This window comes from Choloepus didactylus (genome assembly GCF_015220235.1).
Source record: "Choloepus didactylus isolate mChoDid1 chromosome 25 unlocalized genomic scaffold, mChoDid1.pri SUPER_25_unloc1, whole genome shotgun sequence".
In the NCBI taxonomy this organism is placed as follows: Eukaryota; Metazoa; Chordata; class Mammalia; order Pilosa; family Megalonychidae; genus Choloepus; species Choloepus didactylus.
Genome location: NW_023637606.1, coordinates 5,964,687 through 5,978,425, shown reverse-complemented (window position 1 = coordinate 5,978,425; position 13,739 = coordinate 5,964,687). Strand labels below are relative to the sequence as shown.

General features: G+C 54.6%; 1 protein-coding gene and 1 long non-coding RNA gene across 4 annotated transcripts; one reads left to right on the top strand and one right to left on the bottom strand.

The window, feature by feature from the left end:
- Positions 1 to 526: 526 nt before the first annotated feature.
- Positions 527 to 7,973, top strand: GPR108 (G protein-coupled receptor 108). Of its 2 annotated transcripts, XM_037824272.1 has the most exons (18): positions 527 to 681; positions 1,389 to 1,508; positions 2,264 to 2,314; positions 2,510 to 2,592; positions 3,245 to 3,354; positions 3,495 to 3,550; positions 3,640 to 3,708; positions 3,796 to 3,900; positions 4,124 to 4,257; positions 4,430 to 4,505; positions 5,097 to 5,170; positions 5,260 to 5,377; positions 5,465 to 5,595; positions 5,686 to 5,729; positions 6,096 to 6,145; positions 6,368 to 6,451; positions 6,550 to 6,674; positions 7,493 to 7,973. In XM_037824272.1, exons 1-18 carry the CDS (start codon positions 562 to 564, stop codon positions 7,563 to 7,565), a joined length of 1,623 nt encoding a protein of 540 aa, XP_037680200.1. In that variant the 5' UTR covers positions 527 to 561; the 3' UTR covers positions 7,566 to 7,973. The 2 variants fall into 2 exon arrangements, with proteins under 2 accessions (XP_037680200.1, XP_037680199.1); XM_037824271.1 differs by having other exon boundaries at positions 6,096 to 6,451.
- Positions 1,995 to 6,735, bottom strand: LOC119525484. 2 transcript variants are annotated; one of them, XR_005214970.1, is made up of 4 exons: positions 5,486 to 6,038; positions 5,169 to 5,329; positions 4,423 to 4,734; positions 1,995 to 4,245 (listed from the first exon to the last, which is right to left on the bottom strand). It is a non-coding gene; the product is annotated as an uncharacterized LOC119525484 (long non-coding RNA). The 2 variants fall into 2 exon arrangements; XR_005214969.1 differs by having other exon boundaries at positions 4,423 to 5,329; positions 5,486 to 6,735.
- Positions 7,974 to 13,739: the final 5,766 nt, after the last annotated feature.

Genomic DNA, 13,739 nt, shown 5'->3' with positions numbered 1-13,739 from the left:
TGGGGACGGGTTCAGACTTCTTTGTGAACCTAAGGGGTCTAGGAGAACTGGACAGGCCTCGGCAGATGCCTGTGTTTACCAAGAGCCTGCGCTGTGGCTAGGAGTTACGTCCCAGGGGTAAGAAGGAGAAATCCGTCCTTAGGGTTACTGGGAAATGTAGTTCTTTTAGTTCCTTTCTGTGCCGTCTGCTCCCCCTGCATTCTGGGAAATGTAGTCTTGGTCTGTCAGTTACGAGTGGGTGGAGGAATTCCACTTCGCAAGGTCCGATATCAGCTTCATTACAGTTGGTTAGCTGAACTGCTTGTCAAATTACATCCGGGACAATCTTTCTAATAATTGGGGAAAGTGGGGGGCGGGGTTAAGCGGTTTTAGCACTCCCATTCGGAGTTGGCGAAGTCCATCTGGTGTCCTCTGCGGGAGGGTTTACGAGGAGACGATTGCTGATTGGTTGAGCGGGCTGGAGACGCCGAAGGGTCAGACCCCACCGGGCGGCGATTGGCTGGCCGGTAGGCAGGGCTGAGCGCGTCGGAGGCGGAGTCAGAGGAGGCGGTGGCTCCAGAGATGGCAGTGAGCGACAGGAGGGGGCTCGGTTGCGGGAGACCCGCGGAGTGGGGACAGCGGCTCCTTCTGCTGCTGCTGTTGGGCGGCTGCTCCGGACGCATCCACCGGCTGGCGCTGACGGTGAGGCCCGCCGAGCGGTGGTCTGGGGCAGGGGGGCGCACCTTTGTCCCGGAGAAGCCCCTGGCTTGGAGTGGTCTCGTCCAGCCTCCCCCGCTCCTTGCGCGGGATGGAGCGGCCCGACGCCCCCCGCTTCCAGGCCCGAGTGGTCTCGCCGACACCCCGTAGTCCCCGATGGAATTGCCTGGTCGGCCACGGGGCTTCACCTCCAGGGACCCCTCTAAATTCTTGGGATCACTTTGAGAGCGCATAGGGACCCTTGGGGCCGCTCGTGGGGAGGCGGCGTTGCCCCTGGGGGTTCTGAAGTGGGGTCGTCTGGGCACTCATTGGGATCTTGGGTGCTTATTTGAAATCTCAGCACGGTCGGAGCTCATTTAGAATCTAAAAATTTTCCGGGAAGTCAGGATCAGATGCCACAAGATGAACAAATCAGCCTTTGGGGTGGGGTCCACCCAGTGGAGAAACTTTCCACGTGCTCCAGGATTTCTCTTCCTGAACTCAGAACGGTGGCCTGGGGACATCCTGTCCCCACCTGGGACCAGTCAGGGGACACGGACTCCTTCAGCCTCCCTTGCCATCTTTTGAGCCTGTCCTAAAGAAAGTGGTTCCAGGAGAATAGAGTCCCTCGGGCTAGCCTCGTGCCAGAGCCTTGGGGCTGGACTGGTGGAATGGAGAAGTGTGAGTGCCTCTGCCTCCCTCATCTCCGGCAGGGGGAGAAGCGAGCAGACATCCAGCTGAACAGCTTCGGTTTCTACACCAATGGCTCCTTGGAAGTGGATTTGAGCCTTCTGCGGCTGGGCCTCCAGGAGAAAGAAGAGAAGCCCCCACTGGTGAGGGGCTTTGAGGAGCTGGCTGGAGGAGGGCTGGGCGGGCAAGTTTCAGAGGGTGCCAGTTCTGGGTTCATATCCCAGCTCTACCTTCTATCTCTCACCAAGTCCCTTGGCCTCTCTGTGTCTCAACTTCCTCATTTGTACCCTGGGGGGAATCATATCTTGCAGAATATATGCCAGTATATGCCAGGATCTCAGGGCACACTGCTGAACAAAGTAGCCTCAGTTTCTGCAGTCAAAATGCAAACCTAGCATTAATTGAATGAAGTACCAGGTACCATCATGAAAAGCAATTTCCGTGGGTTCCTTCCCTAATTACTACTGCTCAGGGTTGCCATGAAAATCCACTGAGCCCAATTTTACAGGGAAGGACACAGGCCCAGTGGTCTGTGACTTGCTCAGTCACACAACCTGGAAATAACAGCACCTGGATTCAAATCCAAGTGTGCAAGCCAGGAAGGAGTGCATCAACATTTTTAATTGGGGGGGGGGGGGGGGGATACAGAGTGGGCTAGGTCTCACGGAGCAGGTCAGGGCTCCCTGAGCAAGTGACATCCAAATTGAGTCACCCACTGGATGTTTAGGAGTTAAAGGGAAGGGATGAGGGGTGGGGATGAGTTGCGAGAGAATGTGGGGTCTGGCACATAGTAGGTGCATCAGAAACGTGAGCTTTCATTTCTTGCTGCTACTGGAAATAGTGGCTCAGGAATCCCTGCTGATGTCCTCATGTCCTCCTTTTTCTTTCCACCCGCCAGGTGGGTTTCAGTCTGAGCCGGGTTCGATCTGGCAGCGTTCGATCGTACTCAGTGAGTGGAGGGGGTGGGGGGGAGGGAAAAGGGGCTGGGAGGAGGGGGTTGTCTGTCTTCTGCCTCTGGAACCTCAGGGCCAGGGGTGAGAGAGGCAGGAGGAGACCCTCTCTGGGATGGGTAGATGGGGCGAGGGGCAGGCAAGGCTGGGCCCATGGGAGGGGCTGACTAGAGCTCCCTCTGGCTGCTCCCCAGAACCGAGATTCCCAAGACTGCCCACTCCTGAAAAACAGTAGCAACTTCCTGGTCCTCTTTCTCATCAACACCAAGGATCTGCAGTGAGTTGGGGGGAACAGGGGCCCCCTAAAGATCCATCATCCCTGTCCCCCCTGTATACCATGATACTGTGTCCCTGCAATAGTTTCTGTGGGATAAGAAGCCAACTGTAAAGAACCCTAATAACTTCTGATTAGAGGATGGAGGAAGAGAGAGGAGGGGTTCTCCAAAGCGTTCAGGTCACATGCAGGAATGCAGAGGGTCGCTGTGAGAATAACAGTGGTCGATGCTTGTGGAAAGCTCCCTCTGCACCAGGCATATACTGGGAACCATATACTGTTAATTATCCCCATTCTTCAGATGAGAACACTGAGGCACTAGAATGGGGATCCAGACCCAAGCAGCCTGGTGCCAGAGTCGAACTATACCTTGTGGCCTCCCTGTGGAGAAAATGTTTTCTTTTTAAAAGAACGTACTCAAGTCAAACAAGCAAGCTCACATAATGGGAAAGGATAAGTGATGGCTAGCGCGAGTGCACAAACGTGGCCGCCATCTTGATGGGAAAATGAGGAAATTTGGGGACCACTAACTCTGTCCTCCCTTGCGTGTTTTGAGGGTGGGGTGGGGGGTTGCTCCAGAAGGCCCAGGGGTCCGAGTCCTTGGGCCCAGGTTGCGTGCCCAGCCCCAGCCTTCAGCCTCTCACCCTCACTCCAGGGTCCAGGTGAGAAAGTATGGGGAGCAGAAGAAGCTGTACATCAGCCCTGGGCTCCTCCCCGAAGTGCCCCCGAAGCCAGAGCACAAGGTCACGCCTGTGGTGGGCCCCGGTGAGTCAGGCTACCCTTGCAGGCAAGGAGGGGTGAAGGGACAGGGCTTCCCCGTGCACCCTATTTTTCCTGCCATCCCTCTGTCTGTCCTTCTCTGAACTTATTCACTGTCTCCACTGGGCCTTGGTCACATCCTGCAGGGGCCACCGCAGAGAACAAGGACAAGCAGCCCATGGTGTCTCAAGGACGCCAGCAGGTTTGGGGGGACCCAGGGTGGGAGGGAGAAAACCCTACCCCGGGGGCATCTGGGAACCGGGACCCTTAAGGAGACGTCTGTCCCCTCAGGGCACCAGTGAGAAGGATAAGGAGCTGGTGCTGGATCTTGGCCACCTCAATGACTCCTACAACTTCAGCGTGAGTGTCTGCAGTGCCCGTGGCCCTACCTTCCCTCCATGAGTGGGGAACCCCCAAGCTGAGCCCCCTTCTGTCCCCCACTCCTAGTTCCACGTGGTGATCGGCTCCAGGGCCGAAGAGGGTCAGTACAACCTCAACTTCCACAACTGCTACAACTCGGTGCCGGGAAAGGAACAGCCATTCGACATCACGGTGAGCAGAGGGGAGGGAGATGGGATTGCACCCCAAGTTCAGCTCCTTAAAATCCGCCCAGCAGTACTGTGAAGGGGTAATTATTATGCCCATTTGGGGGTGTAGGAAAACTGAGGCTTGCCCGGGTAGAAAGTGGGAGGGCTGGAGACTCAGCCTCACAGCTGCGCGGCATCCAGAACAAAGGCAGTGCAACCCCCCACCGCCCCCCACTTCCCCTCCCCAGGTGATGATCCGGGAGAAGAACCCCGAGGGTTTCCTGTCAGCAGCGGAAATTCCCCTTTTCAAGCTCTACATGGTCATGTCCGCCTGCTTCCTGGCCGCCGGCATCTTCTGGGTGTCTGTTCTCTGCAGGAACACGTAAGTCCCTCCATAAGTGGGGAACCCCCAAGCTGAGGGTTCGTAGGTGGGGGACGTAAGGCCCTTGCCTGTGCGGGTCCCCCACCTCCCCTCGTCAGCCTGTCCCATCCTCGTCAGCCCCCTGCCTGATGCTCCATCCTCCCACCCCTCTCTCCCCCAACCCACCTGCCAGGTACAACGTCTTCAAGATCCACTGGCTCATGGCGGCCCTGGCTTTCACCAAGAGCATCTCCCTCCTCTTCCACAGTGTGAGAGCCTTGGGCTGGCCGGGGAGCAGGCGGGGAGGGGGTGCCGGGGCCTCTGGGTCCGGGAGGAAGAGATGGCAGAGACCATCCCCCAGATCTCTGCAGACCCTGGGCTTGGGAGTTCCATTTGCCCAGCTGTCCACGTGTCCATCCATCTTATCGTCCTTCCTGTCTTCTCATGGCCAGCTGTCCATCCCTTCATCTCGCCGTCTGTGCTTCCGTCCAACTGTGACTTTTCACCAGACGGACTGTCTTAACTGTCCACCTGTCTAGCTATGATTGTCCATCCGTCGTCCTAGTTGTGGCTGTCCGTCCCTCGGTCTGACTGCCCATCTATTGTTCCAGCTCTGACCAAACTTCTCTCAGCCTGTCTGTCCGTCCCTCAGCCCAACTGTCCAGTGTTGACCTGACCCTGAACATCCATTTCTGAGCCCAGCTGCCATCCTTCCAATGATAACTGCCTGTTCGTTCAACTTCTGACCTCCCATTGGCAGCGATTGGCCGTGTTCCCATACCCCCACCATCCACCCAGTCGTAACCACTGTCCCCCACCCGCCCATCTGTCTGACTGTCCGTCCATCCGTCCACCTCCAGATCAACTACTACTTCATCAACAGCCAGGGCCACCCCATCGAGGGCCTTGCTGTCATGCACTACATCACACACCTGTGAGTGCCCTTCTCTGCGGGCAGGTGGCGGGCGGGCAGGGGAGGGCGGGCTCCCCGTCTCCTCACACTCCACCCCTACCCCCTTCCAGGCTGAAGGGTGCCCTCCTCTTCATCACCATCGCCCTGATCGGCTCTGGCTGGGCCTTTGTCAAGTACGTGCTGTCGGACAAGGAGAAGAAGATCTTTGGGATTGTGATCCCCCTGCAGGTGCGTATCGGGGCCCCCCTCCTGGCAGGTGGGCAGGTAGCCGGGCACCTCGGACAGCACCCACCCACCCCCGCCCTGGCCCGGCAGGTCCTGGCCAACGTGGCCTACATCGTCATCGAGTCCCGCGAGGAGGGCGCCAGCGACTACGGCCTCTGGAAGGAGATTCTCTTCCTGGTGGACCTCATCTGCTGTGGTGCCATCCTCTTCCCGGTTGTCTGGTGAGGGCCCCCAGCCACCCCACCCCCCACCCGCACGGGGAGCAGCTGGGGCAGTGCTGACCAAACACTGCCCCCCGCTCCCCTGCCCAGGTCCATCCGGCATCTCCAGGACGCGTCTGGCACTGATGGGAAGGGTGAGAGGCCCTCTCCTTGCTCCTCGGGAGCCTTTGCCCCCAGCCCTCTTCCTGCCCCTTCTTTGTACCCTCTGGATGCCCCTCCTGGCCTCACTGCCCCCTTGGACGCCTCCAGCTGGCCAATCTGCCCCTTCGATGCCTCAGCCCAGCCCCTTTGATCTCTTTCCACCTTCCTGACCACCCTCTCTTGTCTCTCTACTCCCTGGGTGACCCTCTCGCTCTCTGCTGGACATCCCCCTCCAAATTTTCTACCCTGGACAGTACCCCAAATGTCTCCCTGTCCCCCCCACCAGGCTCTAATTCCCCCTCCCCACCATGCCCTCGGTCTTCTTCCCCTGACCCCCACTCTCTGTGCCCACCCCTCAGTGGCAGTGAACCTGGTCAAGCTGAAGCTGTTTCGGCATTACTACATCATGGTAGGAGCCCGGCTGGCACCAGGGTGGGGGGCTGGCCTTGGTCCCACGTGGGAGGTGGGCGGAGCAGGCAGGGACAGCCAGCCATTGGCACCTCCACTTCCTCTGCCGTCGGTGCACCCTCCCCTCTGCCCTTTGCCCCTGGGCTCCACCCTAGACCCACCGTCACGGTGGTCCCACGGTCTTGATGGTCCCTCTGCCCGTGCCCACCCCGTGCTCCTGCAGGTCATCTGTTACGTCTACTTCACGCGCATCATCGCCATCCTGCTGCGGGTGGCCGTGCCCTTCCAGTGGCAGTGGCTGTACCAGGTGAGCTGGAGGCCCCAAGTGGGTGGGGGGCGGCGCCGGGCCAGGGGCTGCCCCCCCCAGCCCCCCCACACACTCCGTTCTGCTCCCTCCGCCCCCAGCTGTTGGTGGAGGGCTCCACTCTGGCCTTCTTCGTGCTCACGGGCTACAAGTTCCAGCCCGCAGGGGACAACCCGTACCTGCAGCTGCCGCAGGAGGACAAGGAGGACGTGCAGATGGAGGAAGTGTGAGTGCCCACGGGCCCAGGGCGGCCCTGGGGTCAGGCCGGTGGCTATAGGGGCGGGCAGTGTGAGGGCGGTTCTGGGTTCATGGCCTGGGGGGGGGGGGTCGGAGCCAGGGCCGCTCTGAGCGGCGGGTGGGCGGAGTCAGGGCGGCTCTGAGAGCAGGGTGGGTGGAGTCAGGATCGCTCTGAGAGCAGGGTGGGTGGAGTCAGGGCCGCTCTGAGCCCCGGGTGGGTGGAGTCAGGGCCGCTCTGAGCGCCGGGTGGGCGGGGTCACGGCGGCTCTGAGCGCGGCATGGGAGGAGTCAGGGCGGCTCTGGGCGCCGGGTGGGCGGGGTCAAGGCGGCTCCGAGCGCGGGATGGGCGGGGTTAAGGCGGCTCTGAGCGCGGGATGGGCGGAGTCAGGGCGGCTCTGGGCGCCGGGTGGGCGGGGTCAAGGCGGCTCCGAGCGCGGCATGGACGGAGTTAAGGCGGCTCTGAGCGCGGGATGGGCGGAGTCAGGGCGGCTCTGAGCGCCGGGTGGGCGGGGTCAAGGCGGCTCCGAGCGCGGGATGGGCGGAGTTAAGGCGGCTCTGAGCGCGGGATGGGCGGAGTCAGGGCGGCTCTGGGCGCCGGGTGGGCGGGGTCAAGGCGGCTCCGAGCTCGGGAGGGGCGGAGTCAGGGCGGTTGTGGGAGTGGGACCAGAGCGTCTCTGGGTCGGGGGGCGGGGCCCGGAGCTCTAAGAGGCGCGGCCAGGGCCCAGCCAGCTCTGGGGCGGAGCCTCCCCCTCTCCCCCACGCCACCCCAGTTCCTGAACCTTCTTCCTCTTGCTGTCCTCCCCGCAGAATGACGGACACTGGGTTACGGGAAGGCCTATCTAAAGTCAACAAAACAGCCAGCGGGCGGGAGCTGTTGTGATCGTCTCCCCATCTTGGACTGACCTCGTTCGCCCTCCCGCCTTTTCCCCTCACAGACCACCCGTCTCTCCTGTTTCTCTTCCAAAGTCTGCGTGGGGGGTGGGGGAGGAGAGGGCCGGTGTGGATATGGCACCCAGCCCCCTGGAACCCGGCTTCCTGGAGCCCTTTCAGAAGCAGACAGAACCCCCTCCCCCTTGTTACCCCCAAGTGCAGGGCCACCCTGGGACCACCCCCCACTTCCAAGCTGTACAATAATGACCAGTCTGTTTTGCTACCCGGGTTTCTTGCCTTCCTGGAGTTTGGAGTCTAACGCTAAGGTTACGTTTACAGTTCAGAAATGTGTATTCACTTGCGGGGGTGGGTGTGCACCGTTCATTGCTTTACATATTCAATAAATGTTAATTGAGTGCCCGCTGTGTTGTGGGCCCTATGCCAAATGCTGGGGACATACCAGTGACCAAAACTGATCTGGTCTCTGCCCTCAAGGGGCTCACAGTCCCCAGGAGGTGGGGGGACAGGGAGAGGGGCAAGTCACCAGGCATTTCCATCACGTCAGAGTTGTGAAAGGGGTCACACAGCACGCTGACCCAGCCCGGGAGGTCAAGGAAGGTGGATAGAGATGTGAGGGAAAGCACATCCCTGAGGGAACAACATGGACAGAGGCTGGGGGCGGGGGGGGAGGATGATTTCAAGACCCACAAGTGGCTCAGGCTGAAGGGTAAAAATAAGAATAATCATTGCTACCAGTCGAGTAGTTTCTGTGTTCCACACCCTATTCTAAGATCTCTGTGGGCCTTAACTCTTTAAAAAGCCTGTGAGACACAGAGAGCCTAAATAACTTGCTTGAGGTCACACAGCTATAAGTAAGTGGGATACTGGGGGCTCAAACCCGGGCAGTCTGTTTCCAGAATTTTGCTCTTAATCACTGCAGCTAGACTCCCTGGGACCAAACCTCAAACTTGCCACCATTTGTTGAGTGGCCTTGGATAAGTGGCTTGACCTCTCTGTTTCCTGATATGAAAAAATGGGCTTGCATAGCACTTTTGAGCATCACATACGATAATCAGCACAGTGCCCAGCTGGGCGGTGCCCTGAACCTTGAAGTATAACCCAGATTAGGGACGCACCTACACACACACACCTGCGGGTAGGCTCTCAAGACCACACCCTCCCACGCCTAGAACCGCTTTTGGAGCTCGGAGGCCCCAGGCAAGGGGCAGGGGTGGGGAGCTGGGCTTGGGGTAAGGCTTCCTGCAGGCGGAAGCAAGTGTGGCTGGTCCCCGATGAATTAATAGCCCATTCAGACAGAAGGAAGTGAGGAGGTATTGCAGACCAAGGAAGTTGTGACAGCCAGACAGGGAAGCCTAGAATAGCCTGGCTTGTGCAAATCCCACTTCAGGGCTGGCTGGGGGCAGTGGGAGGGCAAAAGTAGATAGCCGGAGCCTGAAGTCAGGGGGCAGACACATTTGGGCTTCATACTGGGGCCCACAGGAGCCCTGGAAGAGTTTAAGGCAGGGAGGGATGTGGTCCTACAGGGGTTGATGTTTTATTCCATATATATGCTGTCGTTGGCTGAATAATGGCGCCCCAAAGTTGACCCCGTCCTAATCTCCAGGACCTGTGCATATGGTACTTTACATGGGAAAAGGGACTTTGCAGGCTCTTGAGATGGGGGTGGAGGAGACCTAGATTTTCCATTATAACCATAAACATTCTTATAAGAAGAAGCCCATGGGTCAGAGATGGAGATGAGGAGAGAAGCAGGGGTCAGAGCAATGCAAGGAAGGGGCCACAAAGCCCAGGAATGTGGGCAGCCTCCAGAAGCTGGAAAAGGTAAGGAAACATTCTCCCCAAAAGCCCCCAAAGGAAAGCCCTGCTGTCACCCTTGGTTCCAGAACTGCAAGATAATAAATTTGTATTGGTTGAAGCCATCAAATTCCTGGCCATTCATTACAGAGCCATAGATTCATCCAGTTTAGGAGCACAAACCCTACAGTCACATTGCCTGGGTTCAAGTCCCAGCTCTTGCCACCTGGAGGACCTTGAGCAAGTGACCAAAAGTCCTCCCTGCTTCCGTGAAATGGGGATGGCTCTGGCACCTCCAGCATGCGAAATAAGTTAAAACCTGTAAAATAGGTTATTTGCAGGATTGCTGTCACTAGCCGGCATTCACATATCAGATGCTTTATGAAGGAATGCAAAGGTTTATTTTCGAAAGAAAGCCTCAGCTGCAGTGGGGTAGAGCGACTGGGATAGAAGGACTGGAAGGGGTGAGACTATAGGACGGGAGGATGGGGGTGCAGAGTGGAGGGAAGGGATGGGTTGGAGATCAAATAAAAAATATATATATACGTCAAACCCACTGAGCGCTCCCTATGTGTAAGGCACAGGGCTAAGTGTGCCAGTTTGAATGTATTATGTCCCCCAAATGCCATTATCTTTGATGGAATCATGTGTGGGCAGATCTATCAGTGTTAATTAGATTGAAATTCTTTGAGTGTTTCCATGGAGATGTGCCCCACCCAACTGTGGGTGATGACTCTGACTGGATAATTTCCATGGAGGTGTTGGTCTGCCCATTGGGTGGGTCTGAATTAAATTACTGGTGCACTATATGAGATCAGACAGAAGGAGCAAGCTTGCTACAGCCAAGAGGGACACTTTGAAGAAAGCACAGGAGCTGCAGATGAGAGACAGTCTGAAAATGGCTGTTGAAAGCAGACTCTTGCTCCAGAGAAGCTGAGAGAGGACAAATATCCCAAGTGCGACTAAGAGTGACATTTTTGAGGAACTGCAGCCTAGAGAGGAACAGCCTGGGAGAAAGCTATTTTGAAACCAGAACTTTGGAGCAGATGCCAGCCACGTGCCTTCCCAGCTAACAGAGGTTTTCCAGACACCACTGGCCATCCTCCAGTGAAGGTACCTGATTGCTGATGCCTTACCTTGGACACTTTATGGTCTTCCTTCCGACTGTAACTGTGTAACCAAATAAACCCCCTTTCATAAAAGCCAATCCATCTCTGGTGTTTTGCATTCCGGCAGCATTAGCAAACTAGAACAGATTTTGGTACCAGGAGTGGTGTGCTGGTGCTCCTGAGTTTGCAAATACCAACCATGTTGGAACGGCTTTTTAAATGGATAAGGGGAAGATTCTGGAAGAATTATGAGGAGCTTGATAGAAAAGGCCTAAACGGCTTTGAAGAGACTGTTTGTGGAAATATGGACTCTAAAGATACTTCTGATGAAGACTTGAACAGAAATGATGAATATGTTGTTGCGAACTGGAAGAAAGGTGATCCTTGTTTTAAAGTGGCAGAGAATTTGGCAAAATTGAGTCCTGGTGTCAGATGGAAGGAAGAATTTGACAGCGACAACCTGGAATACTTAGCTGAGGAGATCTCCAGACTACATGTGGAGGATATACCCTGGCTTCTCCTTGCAGCTTATAGTAAAATGTGAGCAGAGAGAGATAAACTTAGAACTGAGCTCTTGGGTTCAAAGAAACCAGAAACTGATGGCTTGGAAAATTATGAGCTTCCAGGGGGTGGAACGTGAGGATGTTACCAAACATGGAACCCAGCTGCCATTTCAGTACAAGCCAAGATTGGAAAAGGAGTTAAGCAGAAAGGATTTGTGGAAAGTCCTATTGTTGGACAGCTTTGACCCCTGTGTGCTTCACGTGAAGCCAACAGAATTTTTGTGAGATCTTTATAGACAGAGCCATTGCCGGTCTGGACTGGAGGAGACAGACAAGGAACAAATTGAAGGAAAAATTTCTTCAAAGACAGTGCCATGGAGGTTGAGGTCTGGAGTCAAGAGGTCTCAGGCTGGCAGAGTGGAGCAGCCCACATGCATGGAAAGGGTGAGTTTGCCCGGAGGTCAAGGGTGGACCTTCCGCCTCAATGCTCAGGAAATGTCCTGCCACCCCAAGCCCCAAAGAGGTGGAGCACATTCCCAGGGAACTGGGGAGAGCCTGGCTGCCACCACACTGTTCTGAAGGGGTTGAGCGTGTGCCCCGGAGATGGAAGGGAATCCGGGAGCTGCCCTGATGTTTGAGAAGGGTGGGTCCGAGAAGGTGGTCTCCCCAATGTGTGGATATGTTGGAGCACTCACCCAAGCATTTGGAGAGGAAAGGGCTGCCACAAAGGCCCTTAGGAAGGGTTAGGCTCCCACTCTCTCAAGCCCCAAGGATGCAACGTTGTTCTGTAAATGACTCTCAAACTTTGAAATCTAATGGAGTTTGTCCTGTGGGTTTTAGGAACTGTTTTGGTCCTGTTAACCCTGTTTTCCTTACGCTTTCTCCTTATGGCAATGGGAATGTTTATCCTATCACTGTCCCTCTTTTGTATATTGGAAGCACATAACTTGTTCTAAGTTCACAGATCCAGAGCTAAAGGAAAATTATGCCTTTGGACTGACCATGCCTATAATTGATTTTGATGGAATTTTGTACTTAACTATTGTTACTGAAATGATCTAAGTTTCTGTGGTATTGTGGGATGAACGTATTTTGTATATGGAAAGATAATGTCATTTTGGGGTCCAGGGGGTGGAATGTGCCAGTTTGAATGTATTATGTCCCCCAAACACAATTATCTTTGATGTAATCATGTGTGGGCAGACCTATCAGTGTTAATTAGATTGAAATTCTTCGAGTGTTTCCATGGAGATGCGCCCACCCAGCTGTGGGTGATGACTCTGACTGGATAATTTCCATGTAGGTGTTGGCCCACCCGTTGGATGGGTCTGAATTAAATTACTGGTGCACTATATGAGATCAGACAGAAGGAGCAAGCTTGCTACAGCCAAGAGGGACACTTTGAAGAAACCACAGGAGCTGCAGATGAGAGACAGTTTGAAGATGGCCATTGAAAGCAGACTCTTGCTCCAGAGAAGCTGAGAGAGGACAAATACCCCAAGTGCAACCAAGAGTGACATTTTTGAGGAACTGAAGGCTAGAGAGGAACGTCCTGGGAGAAAGTCATTTTGAAACCAGAACTTTGGAGCAGACACCAACCACGTGCTTTTCCAGCTAACAGAGGCTTTCTGGACACCATTGGCCACCCTCCAGTGAAGGTACCTGATTGCTGATGTGTTACCTTGGACACTTTATGCCTTAAGACTGTAACTGTTTAACCAAATAAACCCCTTTTATAAAAGCCAATCCATCTGTGGTGTTTTGCATTCCGGCAGCATTAGCAAACTGGAACACACCCCTAGGCGAGGAGGGGGCTTCTATTCCTGTGCCTCTCCAGTTGGCTAGCAGGAGGGAACGGCCCAGCCAAGGGGCATGGCAAAGCTGGAATCAAAACCATATTGGAGGGAAAAACTACACACAAAAAGACAAGAATCCAAGGAAATAGACATATCTGTTAGGGTGGTTGCAATGACATCGGAGAAGGAAAGCATAACTTTTGAAGACCTGCATTATCTTTTACTGTAATGAAAAAAAAACATAGAAAAAAGTTGATTTGGATTCAGATGGATCTGTACTGATGCGAGAAATTCACATCTGTTAATGATTGCCACCAAAAATCAAAGTCAAAGGAGGCGTGGCCAATCACAGTTTTGGATGACTGAGTATACGTTTTGGTGAGCTAAGAAGGTGGCTGTGGGCAGTGACTTTAAACTAACCAAAAATGTAGTATCAAAAAAAAAAAAGAAAAGAAATTTGGAAGCATTATAAAAAATAAAATGGGCAACTTACACTAATATTTTTTCACTTAATTTACTTTCAGAATCCCTTGAGGAGAACATTACATTTTTTTTCACTCGAAAACTACATTCTTATTGCCATAGGACTCCATTACCTCTCTTTCCCGCGTAGGAATACATTTCCCTGCCAAATTCCTCAAACACTCAGAAATGTGCTTTCGTTTTTGAAATGCGTCGGCTCTGCTTTCATGCTCTAACGGCTTTGAATTTTGCTCATTATCTTGAGTCAGCTTTAATAAGGAAATGGAATTTATAAATGTTGACATATAGGGGGAAAAAAGCACCTTCTAATTCTCTTTATGAAGAATTTGGTACCTTGAACATTTAATTGAATACTGAAAAAAAAAAAAAAAAAAAAAAACAAAACAACTCTGCTCTCCCCACCCCACACTCCCCCGCCTCTGCTGAGTTCCTGTGAGGGGGTGGCGGAAAAAGGCCAGCGTCCTAGGACCCATGCACC